A 21,976-nucleotide genomic window follows, 5' to 3' on the forward strand; every position below is an offset into this window, starting at 1 on the left:
AATGGCTTAGTTAGACATAGTTGTACTTACTTAGAATGGCTTAGTTGTACTTACTTAGAATGGCTTAGTTGTACTTAGTTAGAATGGCTTAGTTAGACTTAGTTGTACTTCGACTTAGTTCTACTTAGTTAGAATGGTTTAGTTAGACATAGTCTACTTAGTTAGACTGGCTTAGTTAGACTTAGTTAGAATGGCTTAGTTAGACTTAGTTGTACTTCGACTTAGTTCTACTTAGTTAGACTGGCTTAGTCTACTTAGTTAGAATGGTTTAGTTAGACATAGTCTACTTAGTTAGACTGGCTTAGTTCTACTTAGTTAGAATGGCTGAGTTAGACTTAGTTAGACTGGCTTAGTTCGACTTAGTTAGAATGGTTTAGTTAGACTTAGTTCTACTTAGAATGACTTAGTTAGAATGGCTTAGTTAGACTTAGACTTAGTTCGACTTAGTTAGAATGGTTTAGTTAGACTTAGTCTACTTAGTTAGACTGGCTTAGTTCTACTTAGTTAGAATGGCTGAGTTAGACTTAGTTAGAATGGCTTAGTTAGACTTAGTTAGACTTAGTTCTACTTAGTTAGAATGGCTTAGTTAGACTTAGTTAGACTTAGTTCTACTTAGTTAGAATGGCTTAGTTAGACTTATTTATACTTAGTTCTACTTAGTTAGAATGGCTTAGTTAGACTTAGTTAGACTTAGTTCTACTTAGTTAGAATGGCTTAGTTAGACTTAGTTCTACTTAGTTAGAATGGCTTAGTTAGACTTAGTTCTACTTAGTTAGAATGGCTTAGTTAGACTTAGTTCTACTTAGTTAGAATGGCTTAGTTAGACTTAGTTCTACTTAGTTAGACTTAGTTCTACTTAGTTAGAATGGCTTAGTTAGACTTAGTTCTACTTAGTTCTACTTAGTTCTACTTAGTTAGAATGGCTGAGTTAGACTTAGTTCTACTTAGTTAGAATGGTGGATGGTGTTTCTTCTTCCATAATAGTTTAGTTGCTCATCACCTATTTAAATGCTGCAAGCAAAATGGCACAACATGAAAGCAATGGAGATGCGCTAGCTAAGCCCTTTATCTGGAGACAGATAAAAGATCTTCAAGAGAATGTAGACTATATACATTCCCATGAAAAAGCCATGGTGAGCTTGGCATGGAAGAGTATGAGAAAAAGTTGCAGTAGGTACAGTAGCTATGGTACAGTAGTTATAGTACATTAGCTATAGTACAGTAGCTATGGTACAGTAATTATAGTGCAGAAGCTATAGTTATTCACTGAACAAAAATGTAAACGCAACATGCAACAATTTCAAAGATTTTACTGGGTTACAGTTCATATGAGGAGATCTGTCATTGGAAATAAATTCATTAGGCCCTAATCTATGGATTTCACATGACTGGGAATACAGATACATCTCCTCCACAAGGAGTTGATCAGGCTGTTGATTGTGGCCTGTGGAATGTTGTCCCACTCCTCTTCAATGGCCGTGCGAAGTTGCTGGATATTGGCGGGAACTGGAACACGCTGTCATACATGTCGACCCAGAACATCTCAAACATGCTCAGTGGGTGGCATGTTTGGTGAGTATGCAGGCCGTGGAAGAACTGGGACATTTTCAGCTTCCAGGAACTGTTTACAAATCCTTGTGACATGAGGCTGTGCTTTATCATGCTGAAACATGAGGTGATGGTGGTGGATAAATGGCACGACAATGGGCCTCAGGATATCGTCACGTTATCTCTGTGCATTCAAATTGCCATTGATAAAATGCAATTGTGTTCATTGTCCGTAGCTTATGCCTGCCTGCCTATACCATAACCCCATCACCACCGTGGGGCACTCTGTTCACAACGTTGACATCAGCAAACCGCTCGCCCACACGACGCCATACACACTGTCTACCATCTGTCCGGTACAGTTGAAACCGGGATTCATCCATGAAGAGCACACTACTCCAGCGTGCTAGTGGCCATTAAAGGTGAGCATTTGACCACTGCAATCAGGTCCAGACCCTGGTGAGGACAACGAGCACGCAGTTGAGCTTCCCTGAGACGGTTTCTGACAGTTTGTGCAGAAATTATTCCGTCTCAGACCATCCCACAGGTGAAGAAGCCGGATGTGGAGGTCCTGGGGTGGTGTGGTTACACGTGCTCTGCAGGTTGTGAGGCCGGTTGGACGTAATTCTCTAAAACAACATTGGAGACGGCTTATGGTAGATTAATTAACATTACATTCTCTGGCAACAGCTCTGGTGGACATTCATGTAGTCAGCATACCTATTGTACGCTCCTACATTTGTGGCATTGTGTTTTAGAGTGGCCTTTTATTGTCCCCCAGCACAAGGTGCACCTGTGTAATGATCATGTTGTTTTATCAGCTTCTTGATATGCCACACCTGTCAGGTGGATGAATTATCTTGTCAATTGAGAAATGCTCACTAACAGGGATGTAAACAAATTTGTGCACAAAATTTGTGAGAAATACGTTTTTTATCGTATGGAAAATTTCTGGGATCTTTTATTTCAGCTCATAAAACATGGGTCCAACACTTTACATGTTGCGTTTATATTTTTGTTCAGTATAAATCACACCTATATATTCCATGAATGATATGAGAGGATGACATGAGTCAGTAATTTAGATATTTTTATTTCTTTAATTAGGCAAGTCAGTTAAGAACAAATTCTTATTTACAATGACGGCCTACACCGGCCAAACCCGGACGGCGCTGGGCCAATTGTGCGCCGCCCTATGGGACTCCCAATCACGGCCGGTTGTGATACAGCCTGGATTCGAACCAGGGTGTCTGTAGTGACGCCTTAAGCACTGAGATGCAGTGCCTTAGACCACTGTGCCACTCGGGAGATACAGTATATAGTATCATAAATGACACAGATCCTATAGATAAATCACTCAACATACCTGTCAGTGGTTACTGATACAGTGAGAGGACAATCACATACATTCCACATACCTGTCAGTGGTTACTGATACAGTGAGAGGACAATCACATACATTCAACATACCTGTCAGTGGTTACTGATACAGTGAGAGGACAATCACATACACTCAACATACCTGTCAGTGGTTACTGATACAGTGAGAGGACAATCACATACATTCCACATACCTGTCAGTGGTTACTGATACAGTGAGAGGACAATCACATACACTCAACATACCTGTCAGTGGTTACTGATACAGTGAGAGGACAATCACATACATTCCACATACCTGTCAGTGGTTACTGATACAGTGAGAGAGGACAATCACATACATTCCACATACCTGTCAGTGGTTACTGATACAGTGAGAGGACAATCACATACATTCAACATACCTGTCAGTGGTTACTGATACAGTGACAGGACAATAACATACATTCAACATACCTGTCAGTGGTTACTGATACAGTGAGAGGACAATCACATACATTCAACATACCTGTCAGTGGTTACTGATACAGTGACAGGACAATCACATACATTCAACATACCTGTCAGTGGTTACTGATACAGTGAGAGGACAATCACATACATTCAATAACAAAATCTTCAGATTAATCTCATCAGATTTGCATTCAGATGTTAAGATTTAAGATATTAAAGTTTAAAATACAGCGTTACATAGATTCTGGACCGTTTCCATGTATTTATTTTTGCTGACTCGTTATAAATAGGAGTTTCCTCTAAGGTCTCGTGGGTCTGTATTTGGGTGTAAAATCCTCCAAGTCATCATAAAACTCTGGCAACAGAGTGTGATGTTTACCCCTAAGCCTGGAAGGTTGTTCCCTAGTTGAAGAGGCCAGTCCCAACCCATCCCACGGTGCCTTAGAGATGGGCCTGTTATGGCCATAACATCGCTGGCTGCTACGGTAACGTTTGAAGTGTGAAAAGCAAAAACAGATCGTTTCTGACGGTCTTTTTTAAACATGACATGTGCCTCAAAGTTCAACCAAAGTCAAAAGTCAATATGTGACAGTGAACTTCAAAAGAAGGAAGCGAGAGGTTTGTTTCTCAAAGCCTTGCGTTGCAGTGACCAAGTCTCAAGAAACGGTGTTGTGCTTGTGGTCGTGTTGTGACGCAAAAAACAACTGTACAGATCTTGTTCCAAAATACATACGGTAATGTGGATGTGTACATTTTATAACAAATACTAAGTAATATACTTTAATATATTTTCAAACACTTTAACCTTGAACTTGAAGTGTTCCCTCTAGAAGTTACTCAGAGAGAAAATAGTTACTGTGGTACTTATATTCTTTGTCTTTAAACGATTTCAAGTCTATGCGTATTAAAGTCAACATGTCTATCTTCATTCACTTGTCTTACAAATAGACAGAGTGGGAGGACTTCGGTTCACATTGATTTAAACTGTGATGATGTAAGTAGAGATGATCTTAGATGAGGTGTATTATGTAAAACAACACAGAGAGGACATTTCGTATTTTTGTTTAAATTAGAAGCTACTTACAGACTACCTGGAAACTATAAATACTGGAAAAAGGAAAAATCAAACCATTTCTGAGCATTTTCATGTTTTTTTCCCTACATGCCAGAAACCATTATTTTGTAGATCTGATGGTATTTTTGGAAACATAGGTTGGCACCAATGTCCAGTCAGTCAGCAAAGGGTTGGAAAATACTCAGTGTTATGTGAGGTCACCCCTGGCGGATGTAAACATGCTCAGGACCATGTCAGCATCACCAAATGGCTCCCTGTTTCCTTTATGCACTATTTTTGGCCAGGGCCCATTGGGTTCTGGTCACAATATAGTGCACAATATAGGGAATAGGGTGCCACTTGGGATGGACCCCATTTCTGGACCACAGCAGCAGCTGCCTGCTTCCCTGTAAGATCCCAGCATGGTTGGGGTCCAGTCCATCACTAATAAAAGAATTCCGGAAGTAAACTGACAATCCAATTCCAATTGAAAAGCAATAAGTGTCACGCCCTGACCTTAGAGATCCTTTTTATGTCTCTATTTTGGTTTGGTCAGGGCGTGAGTTGGGGTGGGCATTCTATGTTTTGTGTTTCTATGATTTTCTATTTCTATGTTTTGGCCGGGTATGGTTCTCAATCAGGGACAGCTGTCTATCGTTGTCTCTGATTGGGAACCATACTTAGGAAGCCTTTTTTCCCATCTGTCTTTGTGGGAAGTTGACTTAGTTTAGGGCACATAGCCTTTGAGCTTCACGGTTTGTGTTTGTAGTGTTTATTGTTTTGTTTGGCGTCATTTTTATCTAATAAAAAGAAAATGTACGCTCACCACGCTGCACCTTGGTCCTCCTCCTTCAACAGCCGTGACAATAAGGGGGGGAGGAAAAATCCGGAATTGGAATTTAAGTTTACTTCCGGAATGGACTTGGAATTGAAACGGACCCCAACTCTGTCAAGTTTCCAGAGACCTTACCTGAGCTAGCCTTGAAAGGAACCAACCCTTGTGAATGGAAGGAGATATCTGTCGTATCAGTCTGCACAGGCCTCGATCGAGAGAAATACAGTACCTTGCATACCTGCGGGACCAAAATCTTGCCTTGTGAGGAAGATGGCATGGTCATGGTACTCAGCATGATCGGGGTCCCGGCGCTGCTGCGTGTTGGCCCAGCGACACACCTGCTCCAGGCTACGGGACGGGTTCCCACGCTCGATCAGGCTGATGGACTGAGGACAGAAGAATACCGTTCTCATTTCAGAAACAATCTACGAGCCTGATCCCAGATCTGTTGGTGCTCTTGCCAACTCCATTGCTGTCGTTGTTAAGCCAATGAGCGACAAGGAGTTGGCCTGATAGCCTGAGTGCCTGCTGTTTGGGCTAACAGCCTACCATAACTGCTGAATAGGATGGTCTCACAGTGTTTAATCATCATTATTACTCTTATTCAGCACATAGACGACTACTTCAAAATGCTTTTACCTGCAATGATCGGGATCAGCATGCTTGTTTTAGCTACTTGAGTTGAAAGCACTGCTTTTTAGTTGCCCTGGATAAGAGCATCTACTCAATGACTAAAACATCATGTAATATTTAGTTATTGAGAACATACTGTACCTAGGGTGTACTACCATCCCTGGTCAAAAGCAGTACACTATATATGGAAAATGATGTATTCTATATTGGAAAATGTAGTACACTATATAGGGAAAAGTAGTACACTATATAAGGAAAAGTAGTACACTATATAGGGAAAAGTAGTACACTATATAGGAAAAAGTAGTACACTATATAGGGAAAAGTAGTACACTATATAGGGAAAAGTAGTATACTATATAGGGAAAAGGAGTACACTATATAGGAAAAAGTAGTACACTATATAGGGAATAGTAGTACACTATAAAGGGAATAGTAGTACACTATAAAGGGAATAGTAGTACACTATAAAGGGAATAGTAGTACACTATAAAGGGAATAGTAGTACACTATAAAGGGAATAGTAGTACACTATAAAGGGAATAGTAGTACACTATAAAGGGAATAGTAGTACACTATAAAGGGAATAGTAGTACACTATAAAGGGAAAAGTAGTACACTATATAGGGAAAAGTAGTACACTATAGGGAAAAGTAGTACACTATATAGGGAAACATAGTACACTATATAGGGAAAAGTAGTACACTATATAGGAAAAAGTAGTACACTATATAGGGGAAAGTAGTACACTATATAAGGAAAAGTAGTACACTATATAGGGAAAAGTAGTACACTATATAGGAAAAAGTAGTACACTATATAGGAAAAAGTAGTACACTATATAGGGAAAAGTAGTACACTATATAGGGAAAAGTAGTACACTATATAGGAAAAAGTAGTACACTATATAAGGAAAAAGTAGTGCACTATATAGGGAAAAGTAGTGCACTATATAGGGAAATGTAGTGCACTATATAGGGAAATGTAGTGCACTATATAGGGAATAGTAGTGCACTATATAGGGAAATGTAGTGCACTATATAGGGAAATGTAGTGCACTATATAGGGAAAAGTAGTGCACTATATAGGGAAAAGTAGTACACTATATAAGGAAAAGTAGTACACTATATAGGAAAAAGTAGTACACTATATAGGGGAAAGTAGTACACTATATTGGGAAAAGTAGTACACTATATAGGGGAAAGTAGTACACTATATAGGGAAAAGTAGTACACTATATAGGGAAATGTAGTATACTATATAGGGAAAAGTAGTACACTATATAGGAAAAAGTAGTACACTATATAGGGAAAAGTAGTACACTATATAGGGAAAAGTAGTACACTATATAGGAAAAAGTAGTACACTATATAGGGAAAAGCAGTACACTATATAGGGAATAGAGTACCATTTGGGAGTCATCCTTATTGTTTTACAGCAACAGCCTGGAGAGGGTTCTTGTGCTTGAGGAGAATATATATATATATTTTAACTAGGCAAGTCAGTTAAGAACAAATTCTTATTTTACAATGATGGCCTACACCGGTCAAACCTTCCTCTAACCTGGACGATGCTGGGCCAATTGTTGGGAGTCCCTATGGGACGGCCGGTTGTGATACAGCCCGGGATCAAACTAGGGTCTGTAGTGACGCCTCTAGCACTGAGATGCAGTGCCTTAGACCGCTGCGCCACTCGGGAGATACAGTATATAGTATCATAAATGACACAGATCCTATAGATAAATCGGGAGCCCCATGAAGGACTATCAGGGGTCGGCGACAGGCGGCCACGGGCCAAAACATGCCAGTGATTTTTTTGCCCACAAGTCTGCTCTGATTCCTGAGCATTCTCGTTTGAGAGCGTAGAACAATTTATGAATATGACAGGTGTCGTAAACATTGGCAAAAATAACTCAATTAAATTGTTGCCAGCAGCACAGTTACAGTCATTAACCTATTAGATAAGGTTAGTGGGGCTCCCGAGTGGCGCAGCGGTCTAAGGTACTGCATCTCAGTGCAGTGAGACACAAACAACACAGAGTTACACATGGGATAAACAAACGTACATTCAATAACACAACAGAAAAATCTATATACAATGTGTGCAAATGTAGTAAGATTAGGGAGGTAAGGCAATAAATAGCCCATAGTGACGAAATAATTACAATTTAGCAATTAAACACTGGAGTGATAGATGTGCAGAAGATGAATGTGCAAGTAGAGACACTGGGGTGCAAATGAGCAAAAAAATAAATAACAATATTGGGATGAGGTAGTTGAGTGGGCTATTTACAGATGGGCTGTGTACAGGTGCAGTGATCGGTAAACTGCTCTGACAGCTGATGCTTAAAGTTAGTGAGGGAGATATAAGTCTCCAGCTTCAGTGATTTTTGCAATTCGTTCCAGTCTTTGGCAGCAGAGAACTGGAAGAAAAGGCGGCCAAAGGAGGAGTTGGCTTTGGGGGTGACCAGTGAAATATACCTGCTGGAGCGCGTGCTATGGGTGGATGCTGCTATGCTGACCAGTGAGCTGAGAAAAGGCAGGGTTTTACCTAGCAAAGACTTATAGATAACCTGGAGCCAGTGGGTTTGGTGACGAATATGAGGCGAGGGCCAGCCAACGAGTGCATACAGGTTGTAGTGGTGGGTAGTATAAGGGGCTTTGGTGACAAAACGGATGCCACTGTGACAGACTACATCCAATTTGCTGAGTAGAGGCTATTTTGTAAATAACATCGCCAAAGTCAAGGATCCGTAGGTTAGTCAGTTTTTAGAGGGTATGTTTGGCAGCATGAGTAAAGGATGCTTTGTTGGGAAATAGGAAGCCGATTCTAGATTTCATTTTGGATTGGAGATGCTTAATGTGTGTCTGGAAGGATCAAGATGGATGGATATATGGATCAAAATGGATCACTTCAAATTGATCGATTTGAATAAATTAGGGCAAATACAAATTAACAATTGAAACAGTTATTCAATACAATGCATCCTAGTTTAAGCCAATTTCAACACTATTTGTGACACAATTAGTTGATTTCCCATGGCCACCCATTATCGCCCCTGGAGAGAGAGAGAAAGAGAGAGCGAGAGAGAGAGACTCTTACCTGTCTGTACCCGACCGTGAACAGGAAGATGAGAAGTCTTACCTGTCTGTACCTGACCGTGATCAGGAAGATGAGAAGTCTTACCTGTCTGTACCCGACCGTGATCAGGAAGATGAGAAGTCTTACCTGTCTGTACCTGACCGTGATCAGGAAGATGAGAAGTCTTACCTGTCTGTACCTGACCGTGATCAGGAAGATGAGAAGTCTTACCTGTCTTTCCCCGACCGTGATCAGGAAGATGAGAAGTCTTAGCTGTCTGTACCCGACCGTGATCAGGAAGATGAGAAGTCTTACCTGTCTGTACCTGCCCGTGATCAGGAAGATGAGAAGTCTTACCTGTCTGTACCTGACCGTGATCAAGAAGATGAGAAGTCTTACCTGTCTGTACCTGACCGTGATCAGGAAGATGAGAAGTCTTACCTGTCTGTACCCGACCGTGATCAGGAAGATGAGAAGTCTTACCTGTCTGTACCTGACCGTGATCAGGAAGATGAGAAGTCTTACCTGTCTGTACCTGACCGTGATCAGGAATATGAGAAGTCTTACCTGTCTGTACCTGACCGTGATCAGGAAGATGAGAAGTCTTACCTGTCTGTACCTGACCGTGATCAGGAAGATGAGAAGTCATACCTGTCTGTACCTGACCGTGATCAGGAAGATGAGAAGTCTTACCTGTCTGTACCCGACCGTGATCAGGAAGATGAGAAGTCTTACCTGTCTGTACCCAACCATGATCAGGAAGATGAGAAGTCTTACCTGTCTGTACGTGACCGTGATCAGGAAGATGAGAAGTCTTAGCTGTCTGTACCTGACCGTGATCAGGAAGATGAGAAGTCTTACCTGTCTGTACCTGACCGTGATCAGGAAGATGAGAAGTCTTACCTGTCTGTACCTGACTGTGATCAGGAAGATGAGAAGTCTTACCTGTCTGTACCTGACCGTGATCAGGAAGATGAGAAGTCTTACCTGTCTGTACCTGACCGTGATCAGGAAGATGAGAAGTCTTACCTGTCTGTACCTGACCGTGATCAGGAAGATGAGAAGTCTTACCTGTCTGTACCTGACCGTGATCAGGAAGATGAGAAGTCTTACCTGTCTGTACCCAACCATGATCATGCGGACGAGGACGATGTTGATGTTGGTTCCCAAGGACTCATCGTGGTAGATCTCATCAACCTAAGGGAAGCAGCCAGAGAGATAAACAACATTAATTTATTTATTTAGTGAATTCCTTTAGCCAAGCCATTGCTTCCGGTCCTGCTGAGTTGAGGGTGAGTAAGCCCTCCGCTGAGTTGGTAGATTGGACAGACCTTAGGAATGTGGTGCATGGTTTGCTCCACCCCACAGGCACTAAGGGGTGAAGGAGTCTATAGCCTGGTCTCAGATCTGTTTGTGCTGTCTTGCCAACTCTTATGGTCATTGTCACGTCAATGGTAACAAACATGGGGCCTGGTCAAAAGTAGTGCACTATATAGGGAATAGGGTTCCATTTGGGACGTTGTCCCATATGAGATTGCTTCTGATGCTAGATTCATCGTCTCATAGTGTGCTTCTGATGCTAGATTCATCATCTCATAGTGTGCTTCTTAATACGTGATGTGATGATAGCTCATAGTACACAGATGTACACAGGCCTACATCAAAGACTCTACACAGCACGTCACATCTGGCAAAAACATAGCTGGTAGTTTGTTTAGCTTTCAGAAGGATAAGGCAGCCAGCCAGCCAGGGCCGGCCCTCCAGAAGGATAAGGCAGCCAGCCAACCGAGGCCGGCCCTCCAGAAGGATAAGGCAGCCAGCCAACCGAGGCCGGCCCTCCAGAAGTATAAGGCAGCCAGCCAGCCAGGACTGCCCCTCCAGAAGGATAAGGCAACCAGCCAACCGAGGCCGGCCCTCCAGAAGGATAAGGCAGCCAGCCAGCCAGGGCCGGCCCTCCAGAAGGATAAGGCAGCCAGCCAACCGAGGCAGGCCCTCCAGAAGTATAAGGCAGCCAGCCAGCCAGGACTGCCCCTCCAGAAGGATAAGGCAACCAGCCAACCGAGGCCGGCCCTCCAGAAGGATAAGGCAGCCAGCCAACCGAGGCCGGCCCTCCAGAAGTATAAGGCAGCCAGCCAGCCAGGACTGCCCCTCCAGAAGGATAAGGCAGCCAGCCAACCGAGGCCGGCCCTCCAGAAGGATAAGGCAGCCAGCCAACCGAGGCCGGCCCTCCAGAAGGATAAGGCAGCCAGCCAACCGAGGCCGGCCCTCCAGAAGTATAAGGCAGCCAGCCAGCCAGGACTGCCCCTCCAGAAGGATAAGGCAGCCAGCCAACCGAGGCCGGCCCTCCAGAAGGATAAGGCAGCCAGCCAACCGAGGCCGGCCCTCCAGAAGGATAAGACAGCCAGCCAGCCAGCCGAGGCCGGCCCTCCAGAAGGATAAGGCAGCCAGCCAACCGAGGCCGGCCCTCCAGAAGGATAAGACAGCCAGCCAGCCAGGGCCGGCCCTCCAGAAGGATAAGGCAGCCAGCCAGGGCCGGCCCTCCAGAAGGATAAGGCAGCCAGCCAGGGCCATCCCTCCAGAAGGATAAGGCAGCCAGCCAGGACTGCCCCTCCAGAAAGATAAGGCAGCCAGCCAGGGCCAGCCCTCCAGAGGTAGGACGATCAAGTTAACAGAACCGCAAAGTCTCTCTCACTAAATATCTCTATTCTACCTACAACTGGTATCTATGCTGCTACAGTAAAAAGCCCCTGTATTAAATACTCTCTCTTAACATGAACAATAAACATTAACTAGCATCCATAGCTCGGTCTATGAATTTGAGTGGTTGCATTTCTCCAGCGCCATCCCTCAGCTGTACGCCCCCCAAAAAGTGGTGGGTGTTCACTTGTTGTTGTTTAAATCCCAGATTGCCCATTTAACACTAATATCATGCTAATAACCTGACACGAAACCTGACAGGACAAGAACCCTACTGAACAACAGCCTGTAATAATCTGACATAGAACCTGACAGGACAAACACCCTACTGAACAATAACCTGTAATAATCTGACATAGAACCTGACAGAACAAACACCCCTACTGAACAATAACCTGTAATAATCTGACAAAGAACCTGACAGGACAAACACCCCTACTGAACAATAACCTGTAATAATCTGACATAGAACCTGACAGGACAAACACCCCTACTGAACAATAACCTGTAATAATCTGACATAGAACCTGACAGGACAAACACCCCTACTGAACAATAACCTGTAATAATCTGACATAGAACCTGACAGGACAAACACCCTACTGAACAATAACCTGTAATAATCTGACATAGAACCTGACAGGACAAACACCCCTACTGAACAATAACCTGTAATAATCTGACATAGAACCTGACAGGACAAACACCCCTACTGAACAATAACCTGTAATAATCTGACATAGAACCTGACAGGACAAACACCCTACTGAACAATAACCTGTAATAATCTGACATAGAACCTGACAGGACAAACACCCCTACTGAACAATAACCTGTAATAATCTGACATAGAACCTGACAGGACAAACACCCCTACTGAACAATAACCTGTAATAATCTGACATAGAACCTGACAGGACAAACACCCATACTGAACAATAACCTGTAATAATCTGACATAGAACCTGACAGGACAAACACCCTACTGAACAATAACCTGTAATAATCTGACATAGAACCTGACAGGACAAACACCCTACTGAACAATAACCTGTAATAATCTGACATAGAACCTGACAGGACAAACACCCCTACTGAACAATAACCTGTAATAATCTGACATAGAACCTGACAGGACAAACACCCCTACTGAACAATAACCTGTAATAATCTGACATAGAACCTGACAGGACAAACACCCCTACTGAACAATAACCTGTAATAATCTGACATAGAACCTGACAGGACAAACACCCTACTGAACAATAACCTGTAATAATCTGACATAGAACCTGACAGGACAAACACCCCTACTGAACAATAACCTGTAATAATCTGACATAGAACCTGACAGGACAAACACCCCTACTGAACAATAACCTGTAATAATCTGACATAGAACCTGACAGGACAAACACCCATACTGAACAATAACCTGTAATAACCTGAAATAGAACCTGACAGGACAAACACCCTACTGAACAATAACCTGTAATAATCTGACATAGAACCTGACAGGACAAACACCCCTACTGAACAATAACCTGTAATAATCTGACATAGAACCTGACAGGACAAACACCCCTACTGAACAATAACCTGTAATAATCTGACATAGAACCTGACAGAACAAACACCCCTACTGAACAATAACCTGTAATAATCTGACATAGAACCTGACAGGACAAACACCCTACTGAACAATAACCTGTAATAATCTGACATAGAACCTGACAGAACAAACACCCCTACTGAACAATAACCTGTAATAATCTGACAAAGAACCTGACAGGACAAACACCCCTACTGAACAATAACCTGTAATAATCTGACATAGAACCTGACAGGACAAACACCCCTACTGAACAATAACCTGTAATAATCTGACATAGAACCTGACAGGACAAACACCCCTACTGAACAATAACCTGTAATAATCTGACATAGAACCTGACAGGACAAACACCCTACTGAACAATAACCTGTAATAATCTGACATAGAACCTGACAGGACAAACACCCATACTGAACAATAACCTGTAATAACCTGAAATAGAACCTGACAGGACAAACACCCTACTGAACAATAACCTGTAATAATCTGACATAGAACCTGACAGGACAAACACCCCTACTGAACAATAACCTGTAATAATCTGACATAGAACCTGACAGGACAAACACCCCTACTGAACAATAACCTGTAATAATCTGACATAGAACCTGACAGAACAAACACCCCTAATGAACAATAACCTGTAATAATCTGACATAGAACCTGACAGGACAAACACCCTACTGAACAATAACCTGTAATAATCTGACATAGAACCTGACAGGACAAACACCCTACTGAACAATAACCTGTAATAATCTGACATAGAACCTGACAGGACAAACACCCCTACTGAACAATAACCTGTAATAATCTGATTTAGAACCTGACAGGACAAACACCCCTACTGAACAATAACCTGTAATAATCTGACATAGAACCTGACAGGACAAACACCCTACTGAACAATAACCTGTAATAATCTGACATAGAACCTGACAGGACAAACACCCTACTGAACAATAACCTGTAATAATCTGACATAGAACCTGACAGGACAAACACCCCTACTGAACAATAACCTGTAATAATCTGATTTAGAACCTGACAGGACAAACACCCTACTGAACAATAACCTGTAATAATCTGACATAGAACCTGACAGGACAAACACCCCTACTGAACAATAACCTGTAATAATCTGACATAGAACCTGACAGGACAAACACCCCTACTGAACAATAACCTGTAATAATCTGACATAGAACCTGACAGGACAAACACCCCTACTGAACAATAACCTGTAATAATCTGACATAGAACCTGACAGGACAAACACCCTACTGAACAATAACCTGTAATAATCTGACATAGAACCTGACAGGACAAACACCCTACTGAACAATAACCTGTAATAATCTGACTTAGAACCTGACAGGACAAACACCCCTACTGAACAATAACCTGTAATAATCTGACATAGAACCTGACAGGACAAACAACCCTACTGAACAATAACCTGTAATAATCTGACATAGAACCTGACAGGACAAACACCCCTACTGAACAATAACCTGTAATAATCTGACATAGAACCTGACAGGACAAACACCCTACTGAACAATAACCTGTAATAATCTGACATAGAACCTGACAGGACAAACACCCTACTGAACAATAACCTGTAATAATCTGACATAGAACCTGACAGGACAAACACCCCTACTGAACAATAACCTGTAATAATCTGACATAGAACCTGACAGGACAAACACCCCTACTGAACAATAACCTGTAATAATCTGACATAGAACCTGACAGGACAAACACCCCTACTGAACAATAACCTGTAATAATCTGACATAGAACCTGACAGGACAAACACCCTACTGAACAATAACCTGTAATAATCTGACATAGAACCTGACAGGACAAACACCCCTACTGAACAATAACCTGTAATAATCTGACATAGAACCTGACAGGACAAACACCCATACTGAACAATAACCTGTAATAACCTGAAATAGAACCTGACAGGACAAACACCCTACTCAACAATAACCTGTAATAATCTGACATAGAACCTGACAGGACAAACACCCCTACTGAACAATAACCTGTAATAATCTGACATAGAACCTGACAGGACAAACACCCCTACTGAACAATAACCTGTAATAATCTGACATAGAACCTGACAGAACAAACACCCCTACTGAACAATAACCTGTAATAATCTGACATAGAACCTGACAGGACAAACACCCTACTGAACAATAACCTGTAATAATCTGACATAGAACCTGACAGGACAAACACCCCTACTGAACAATAACCTGTAATAATCTGACATAGAACCTGACAGGACAAACACCCCTACTGAACAATAACCTGTAATAATCTGATTTAGAACCTGACAGGACAAACACCCCTACTGAACAATAACCTGTAATAATCTGACATAGAACCTGACAGGACAAACACCCTACTGAACAATAACCTGTAATAATCTGACATAGAACCTGACAGGACAAACACCCTACTGAACAATAACCTGTAATAATCTGACATAGAACCTGACAGGACAAACACCCCTACTGAACAATAACCTGTAATAATCTGACATAGAACCTGACAGGACAAACACCCTACTGAACAATAACCTGTAATAATCTGACATAGAACCTGACAGGACAAACACCCTACTGAACAATGACCTGTAATAATCTGATTTAGAACCTGACAGGACAAACACCCTACTGAACAATAACTTGTAATAATCTGACATAGAACCTGACAGGACAAACACCCCTACTGAACAATAACCTGTAATAATCTGACATAGAACCTGACAGGACAAACACCCTACTGAACAATGACCTGTAATAATCTGATTTAGAACCTGACAGGACAAACACCCCTACTGAACAATAACCTGTAATAATCTGACATAGAACCTGATAGAACAAACACCCTACTGAACAATCACCTGTAATAATCTGACATAGAACCTGACAGGACAAACACCCTACTGAACAATCACCTGTAATAATCTGACATAGAACCTGACAGGACAAACACCCTACTGAACAATAACCTGTAATAATCTGACATAGAACCTGACAGGACAAACACCCTACTGAACAATAACCTGTAATAATCTGACATAGAACCTGACAGGACAAACACCCCTACTGAACAATAACCTGTAATAATCTGATTTAGAACCTGACAGGACAAACACCCCTACTGAACAATAACCTGTAATAATCTGACATAGAACCTGACAGGACAAACACCCCTACTGAACAATAACCTGTAATAATCTGACAAAGAACCTGACAGGACAAACACCCTACTGAACAATAACCTGTAATAATCTGATTTAGAACCTGACAGGACAAACACCCATACTGAACAATAACCTGTAATAATCTGACATAGAACCTGACAGGACAAACACCCTACTGAACAATAACCTGTAATAATCTGACATAGAACCTGACAGGACAAACACCCTACTGAACAATAACCTGTAATAATCTGACATAGAACCTGACAGGACAAACACCCTACTGAACAATAACCTGTAATAATCTGATTTAGAACCTGACAGGACAAACACCCTACTGAACAATAACCTGTAATAATCTGACATAGAACCTGACAGGACAAACACCCCTACTGAACAATAACCTGTAATAATCTGACATAGAACCTGACAGGACAAACACCCCTACTGAACAATAACCTGTAATAATCTGACATAGAACCTGACAGGACAAACACCCCTACTGAACAATAACCTGTAATAATCTGACATAGAACCTGACAGGACAAACAACCCTACTGAACAATGACCTGTAATAATCTGACATAGAACCTGACAGGACAAACACCCTACTGAACAATAACCTGTAATAATCTGACATAGAACCTGACAGGACAAACACCCATACTGAACAATAACCTGTAATAATCTGACATAGAACCTGACAGGACAAACACCCCTACTGAACAATAACCTGTAATAATCTGACATAGAACCTGACAGGACAAACACCCCTACTGAACAATGACCTGTAATAATCTGACATAGAACCTGACAGGACAAACAACCCTACTGAACAATAACCTGTAATAATCTGACATAGAACCTGACAGGACAAACACCCCTACTGAATACTGATCCACTTGGCTCAATAGTTCACACCAATGTGCTTCCACTCGACAGCACAGGAGTGGAAGCAATCCCCTTTACAGAGAGAATGTGTGTGTGCGTGTGTGTGTGTGTGTGTGTGTGTGTGTGTGTGTGTGTGTCTGTCTGTCTGTCTGCTCTCTGACGGTTTGGTTTTGCATACATGGAATGGGATGCTGCTATCCACAGTGGGTGGGTGGCTGGTAATGGGATGCTGTTATCCACAGTGGGTGGGTGGGTGGTAATGGGATGCTGCTGTCCACAGTGGGTGGCTGGTAATGGGATGCTGCTATCCACAGTGGGTGGCTGGTAATGGGATGCTGTTATCCACAGTGGGTGGGTGGGTGGTAATGGGATGCTGCTATCCACAGTGGGTGGCTGGTAATGGGATGCTGCTATCCACAGTGAGTGGCTGGTAATGGGATGCTGCTATCCACAGTGGGTGGCTGGTAATGGGATGCTGCTATCCACAGTGGGTGGGTGGTAATGGGATGCTGCTGTCCACAGTGGGTGGCTGGTAATGGGATGCTGCTATCCACAGTGGGTGGCTGGTAATGGGATGCTGTTATCCACAGTGGGTGGGTGGGTGGTAATGGGATGCTGCTATCCACAGTGGGTGGCTGGTAATGGGATGCTGCTATCCACAGTGGGTGGGTGGTAATGGGATGCTGCTATCCACAGTGGGTGGGTGGTAATGGGATGCTGCTATCCACAGTGGGTGGCTGGTAATGGGATGCTGCTATCCACAGTGGGTGGGTGGTAATGGGATGCTGCTATCCACAGTGGGTGGCTGGTAATGGGATGCTGCTGTCCACAGTGGGTGGGTGGTAATGGGATACTGCTATCCACAGTGAGTGCTTGTCATGCTGGTGCTGGGCCTTCCTGGCCATGGGACTGTGGAGTCGTTCTCCCTCTATTCTTATGAGCTGTGATTCAACAGGCGATCATGTGCGACGTCTTGTTAAAACATTGGCACGCGTCCAAATGAACCCACTGTTATTATGCAACGGCTGAGCTAGTCTGACCTAGAAATGCTTTGATGACTGTAACACGGTCCCATAATGACGCTCTGACCTAGAAATGCTTTGATGACTGTAACACGGTCCCATAATGACGCTCTGGAATAGAAATGCTTTGATGACTGTAACACGGGCCCATAATGACGCTCTGGAATGTGTGGAGACTTAATGGAGGAGCTTCAAACCAACATGGAATTCCAATCTGTAAGTTGTTTCAACTAATTATTATGAACTAACTGGTTCCACAGCCTTTTTTAGTTGACTCAACTAATTCGGTCTAAGTGTTACCTGAACTTAAAAAAATTGAGTTGGGCCAAATTTCCTGTAGGTCCAACTGGAGAAAAACGTAGGTGAACATAAAATGATATGTTCATTCAACTTGTCTCATATGTTCATTCAACGTGTCTCATATGTTCATTCAACGTGTCTCATATGTTCATTCAACTTGTCTCATATGTATGGTCAACTTGTCTCATATGTTCATTCAACGTGTCCCATATGTTCATTCAACGTGTCTCATATGTTCATTCAACTTGTCTCATATGTTCATTCAACTTGTCTCATATGTTCATTCAACTTGTCTCATATGTTCATTCAACGTGTCTCATATGTTCATTCAACTTGTCTCATATGTATGGTCAACTTGTCTCATATGTTCATTCAACTTGTCTCATATGTTCATTCAACGTGTCTCATATGTTCATTCAACGTGTCTCATATGTTCATTCAACTTGTCTCATATGTTCATTCAACTTGTCTCATATGTTCATTCAACTTGTCTCATATGTTCATTCAACTTGTCTCATATGTTCATTCAACTTGTCTCATATGTTCATTCAACTTGTCTCATATGTTCATTCAACAAAAATTATTATTTGCGCATCTTAACTAAAAAAAAAAAGTCACTGGAACTAGTTAGACACACAAACAGTGCTTTTAATATACAATGTTTTCAACTGACATATTTGACACGGTCTCTGTTCATTTATACAGTAATTGTTATTTAACATGTTCTTCTCTGGGATTTGAACTCACAACCTCTTGGTTCACAGCATTCCAATCTTCCTGCGTCTCCACCATGTCTGTGTCAATGACTGATTTTCACCTGTATTGCTACACTTTGCACTTCAAAGTAAATCTCACCTCTGTTAAAAGGACACTCCAGAAAAACTATTTTATTCACCATAGTGATTAAGAAGTACCATTTAAACAGAGTAATATTCCCCAACAACATTAGACAACAAAACAGAAAACCCTTAAATTGCTGAAATAAGTAAATGAATGATGAGAGAATAGTCAGATGAACTGATACCAGACAGACATGGTGGTTTAACAGGAAGATCAGAATGATGTAAACCAAGAGGTTGTGAGTTCAAATCCCAGGTGAGGACATATATATATATATATGACCATGCATAAATATCAACGTGTGTCAAATATATACATTGAAAACATTGTATGTTAAAAGCACTGTGCTTGTAACCAGATGCACTTTTTTTAGTTAAGATGCCCAAATAATAATTTATAGTTTAATGAACATATGAGACAAGTTGAGCAAACAGACAATTTTAAGTTGACTTTTCCCCCCTCCTAGGTTTACTCAACCCATAAGGCTCTGGTCAAACATAGTGCACTACGGAATAGGGAGCCATTTGTGACGCAGCCTAAGTAACATTTCCATCCGAGCATGTTTAATCCTCATCAAACCATCCACTACACATCAACACTCCCTCTAGGGTCCTATAGAGTCAATCAACAGCTTCAATTTGTGGTTTGCTGAATGCTGGTTTGAGGAAAAGAACCAGGGATGGGTGGAGGGACTTGGAATCTTGTTTCTGTTTCCATAGCTACATATAGAAGTCTTAGAACAGCAACAGTCCAGCTTGGTTATGGATCATGATTATCAACATGCCGAGTCAGCTGACTGGAGACCAGTAGGGACCAGGAGACACAGGGTTCATTGAGTTCCACATAAAAAAAAAAACCTTTCTAATGATTTTTTTTCTCACAGGTGACTCTTTAACCTGTTGTCCTAGAAAATATATATGCTATGAAAACATATATGTAAGCTATACATACAATCAGTCTTCTATGATTGGTTTGTTTTGAACTTTGTATGTGTGCCCAGACATGAACCTGATGTACTGGCTGCGGTTACTAGACAGTTTGTGTGAATATGTCTCGATGCTTTACTGCATCGTTTTCCTTTTTCTTCAACTGTGTCTTAAACTAAAATGTATGGATGAAATAGACTGCCGTTGAGCCTCCCGAGTGGTGCAGCCTTCCTAGGTACCGCATCGCAGTGTTGCGGCGTCACTACAGACTGGGATCGAACCCAGGCCGTGTCCCAAACGGCTATGACCGGGAGTCCCGTAGGGCGGCGTCCAATAAGCCCACCGTTGTCCATGTTAGGGGAGGGTTTGGCCGGAGGGGCTTTACTTGGCTCATCGTGCTCTAGCGACTCCTTGTGGCGGGCCAAGCGCCTGCAGGCTGACCTCATCATCAGTTCAATGGTGCAGCTGGCTTCTGGGTTAAGCGGCTGGTGTTAAGAAACGCGGATTTGGGGGGGGGGGGGGGGGGGGGGTCATGTTTCGGAGGACGCATGATTTGACCTTTACCTTTGCCCGTTGGAGAGTTGCAGCGATGAAACAAGAACGTAAAAAAATACAAATAATAATAATAATAATAATAATAATAAGGACATTATATAGGATATTGACCACAACAAAACATGGAAGATAGATGTTATTCTCTTCCAGTTTAATGCCTGTTCAAAGTTAACTTCAAAGCATAATTTAACAATAAAGTGTGCAGAAACCATCACAAACACACACGCCCAGATATGTTTCAAAATACACACACACACACACACACACACACAGATATGTCTCAACACTAGACCAGATATGTCTCAACAACACTAGACCAGATATGTCTCAACAACACTAGACCAGATATGTCTCAACAACACTAGACCAGATATGTCTCAACAACACTAGACCAGATATGTCTCAACAACACTAGACCAGATATGTCTCAACAACACTAGACCAGATATGTCTCAACAACACTAGACCAGATATGTCTCAACAACACTAGACCAGATATGTCTCAACAACACTAGACCAGATATGTCTCAACACTAGACCAGATATGTCTCAACAACACTAGACCAGATATGTCTCAACAACACTAGACCAGATATGTCTCAACAACACTAGACCAGATATGTCTCAACAACACTAGACCAGATATGTCTCAACAACACTAGACCAGATATGTCTCAACAACACTAGACCAGATATGTCTCAACAACACTAGACCAGATATGTCTCAACAACACTAGACCAGATATGTCTCAACAACACTAGACCAGGTATGTCTCAACAACACTAGACCAGGTATGTCTCAACAACACTAGACCAGATATGTCTCAACAACACTAGACCAGATATGTCTCAACAACACTAGACCATGGTGAGTTAGGTCAAATGGTCTCCTCCCAGCAGAGCGGAGGTCG

At 42.1% G+C, this 21,976-nt stretch overlaps 1 protein-coding gene across 1 annotated transcript in view; it reads right to left on the reverse strand.

The window, feature by feature from the left end:
- The window catches only part of LOC120017462 (A disintegrin and metalloproteinase with thrombospondin motifs 14-like), a gene marked incomplete at its 3' end in the record, with an annotated part of 100,765 nt that overhangs the window by 16,957 nt on the left and 61,832 nt on the right, over positions 1-21,976 (reverse strand). The window contains exons 5-6 of the mRNA XM_038960218.1: positions 10,098-10,181; positions 5,500-5,656 (exon numbers count right to left, since the gene is read on the reverse strand). Of these exons, the coding sequence (XP_038816146.1) occupies positions 5,500-5,656; positions 10,098-10,181 (241 nt within the window). The remainder of the gene's footprint in view (positions 1-5,499; positions 5,657-10,097; positions 10,182-21,976) is intronic.

This window comes from Salvelinus namaycush, chromosome 22 (assembly GCF_016432855.1).
Source record: "Salvelinus namaycush isolate Seneca chromosome 22, SaNama_1.0, whole genome shotgun sequence".
NCBI classification, from domain to species: Eukaryota; Metazoa; Chordata; class Actinopteri; order Salmoniformes; family Salmonidae; genus Salvelinus; species Salvelinus namaycush.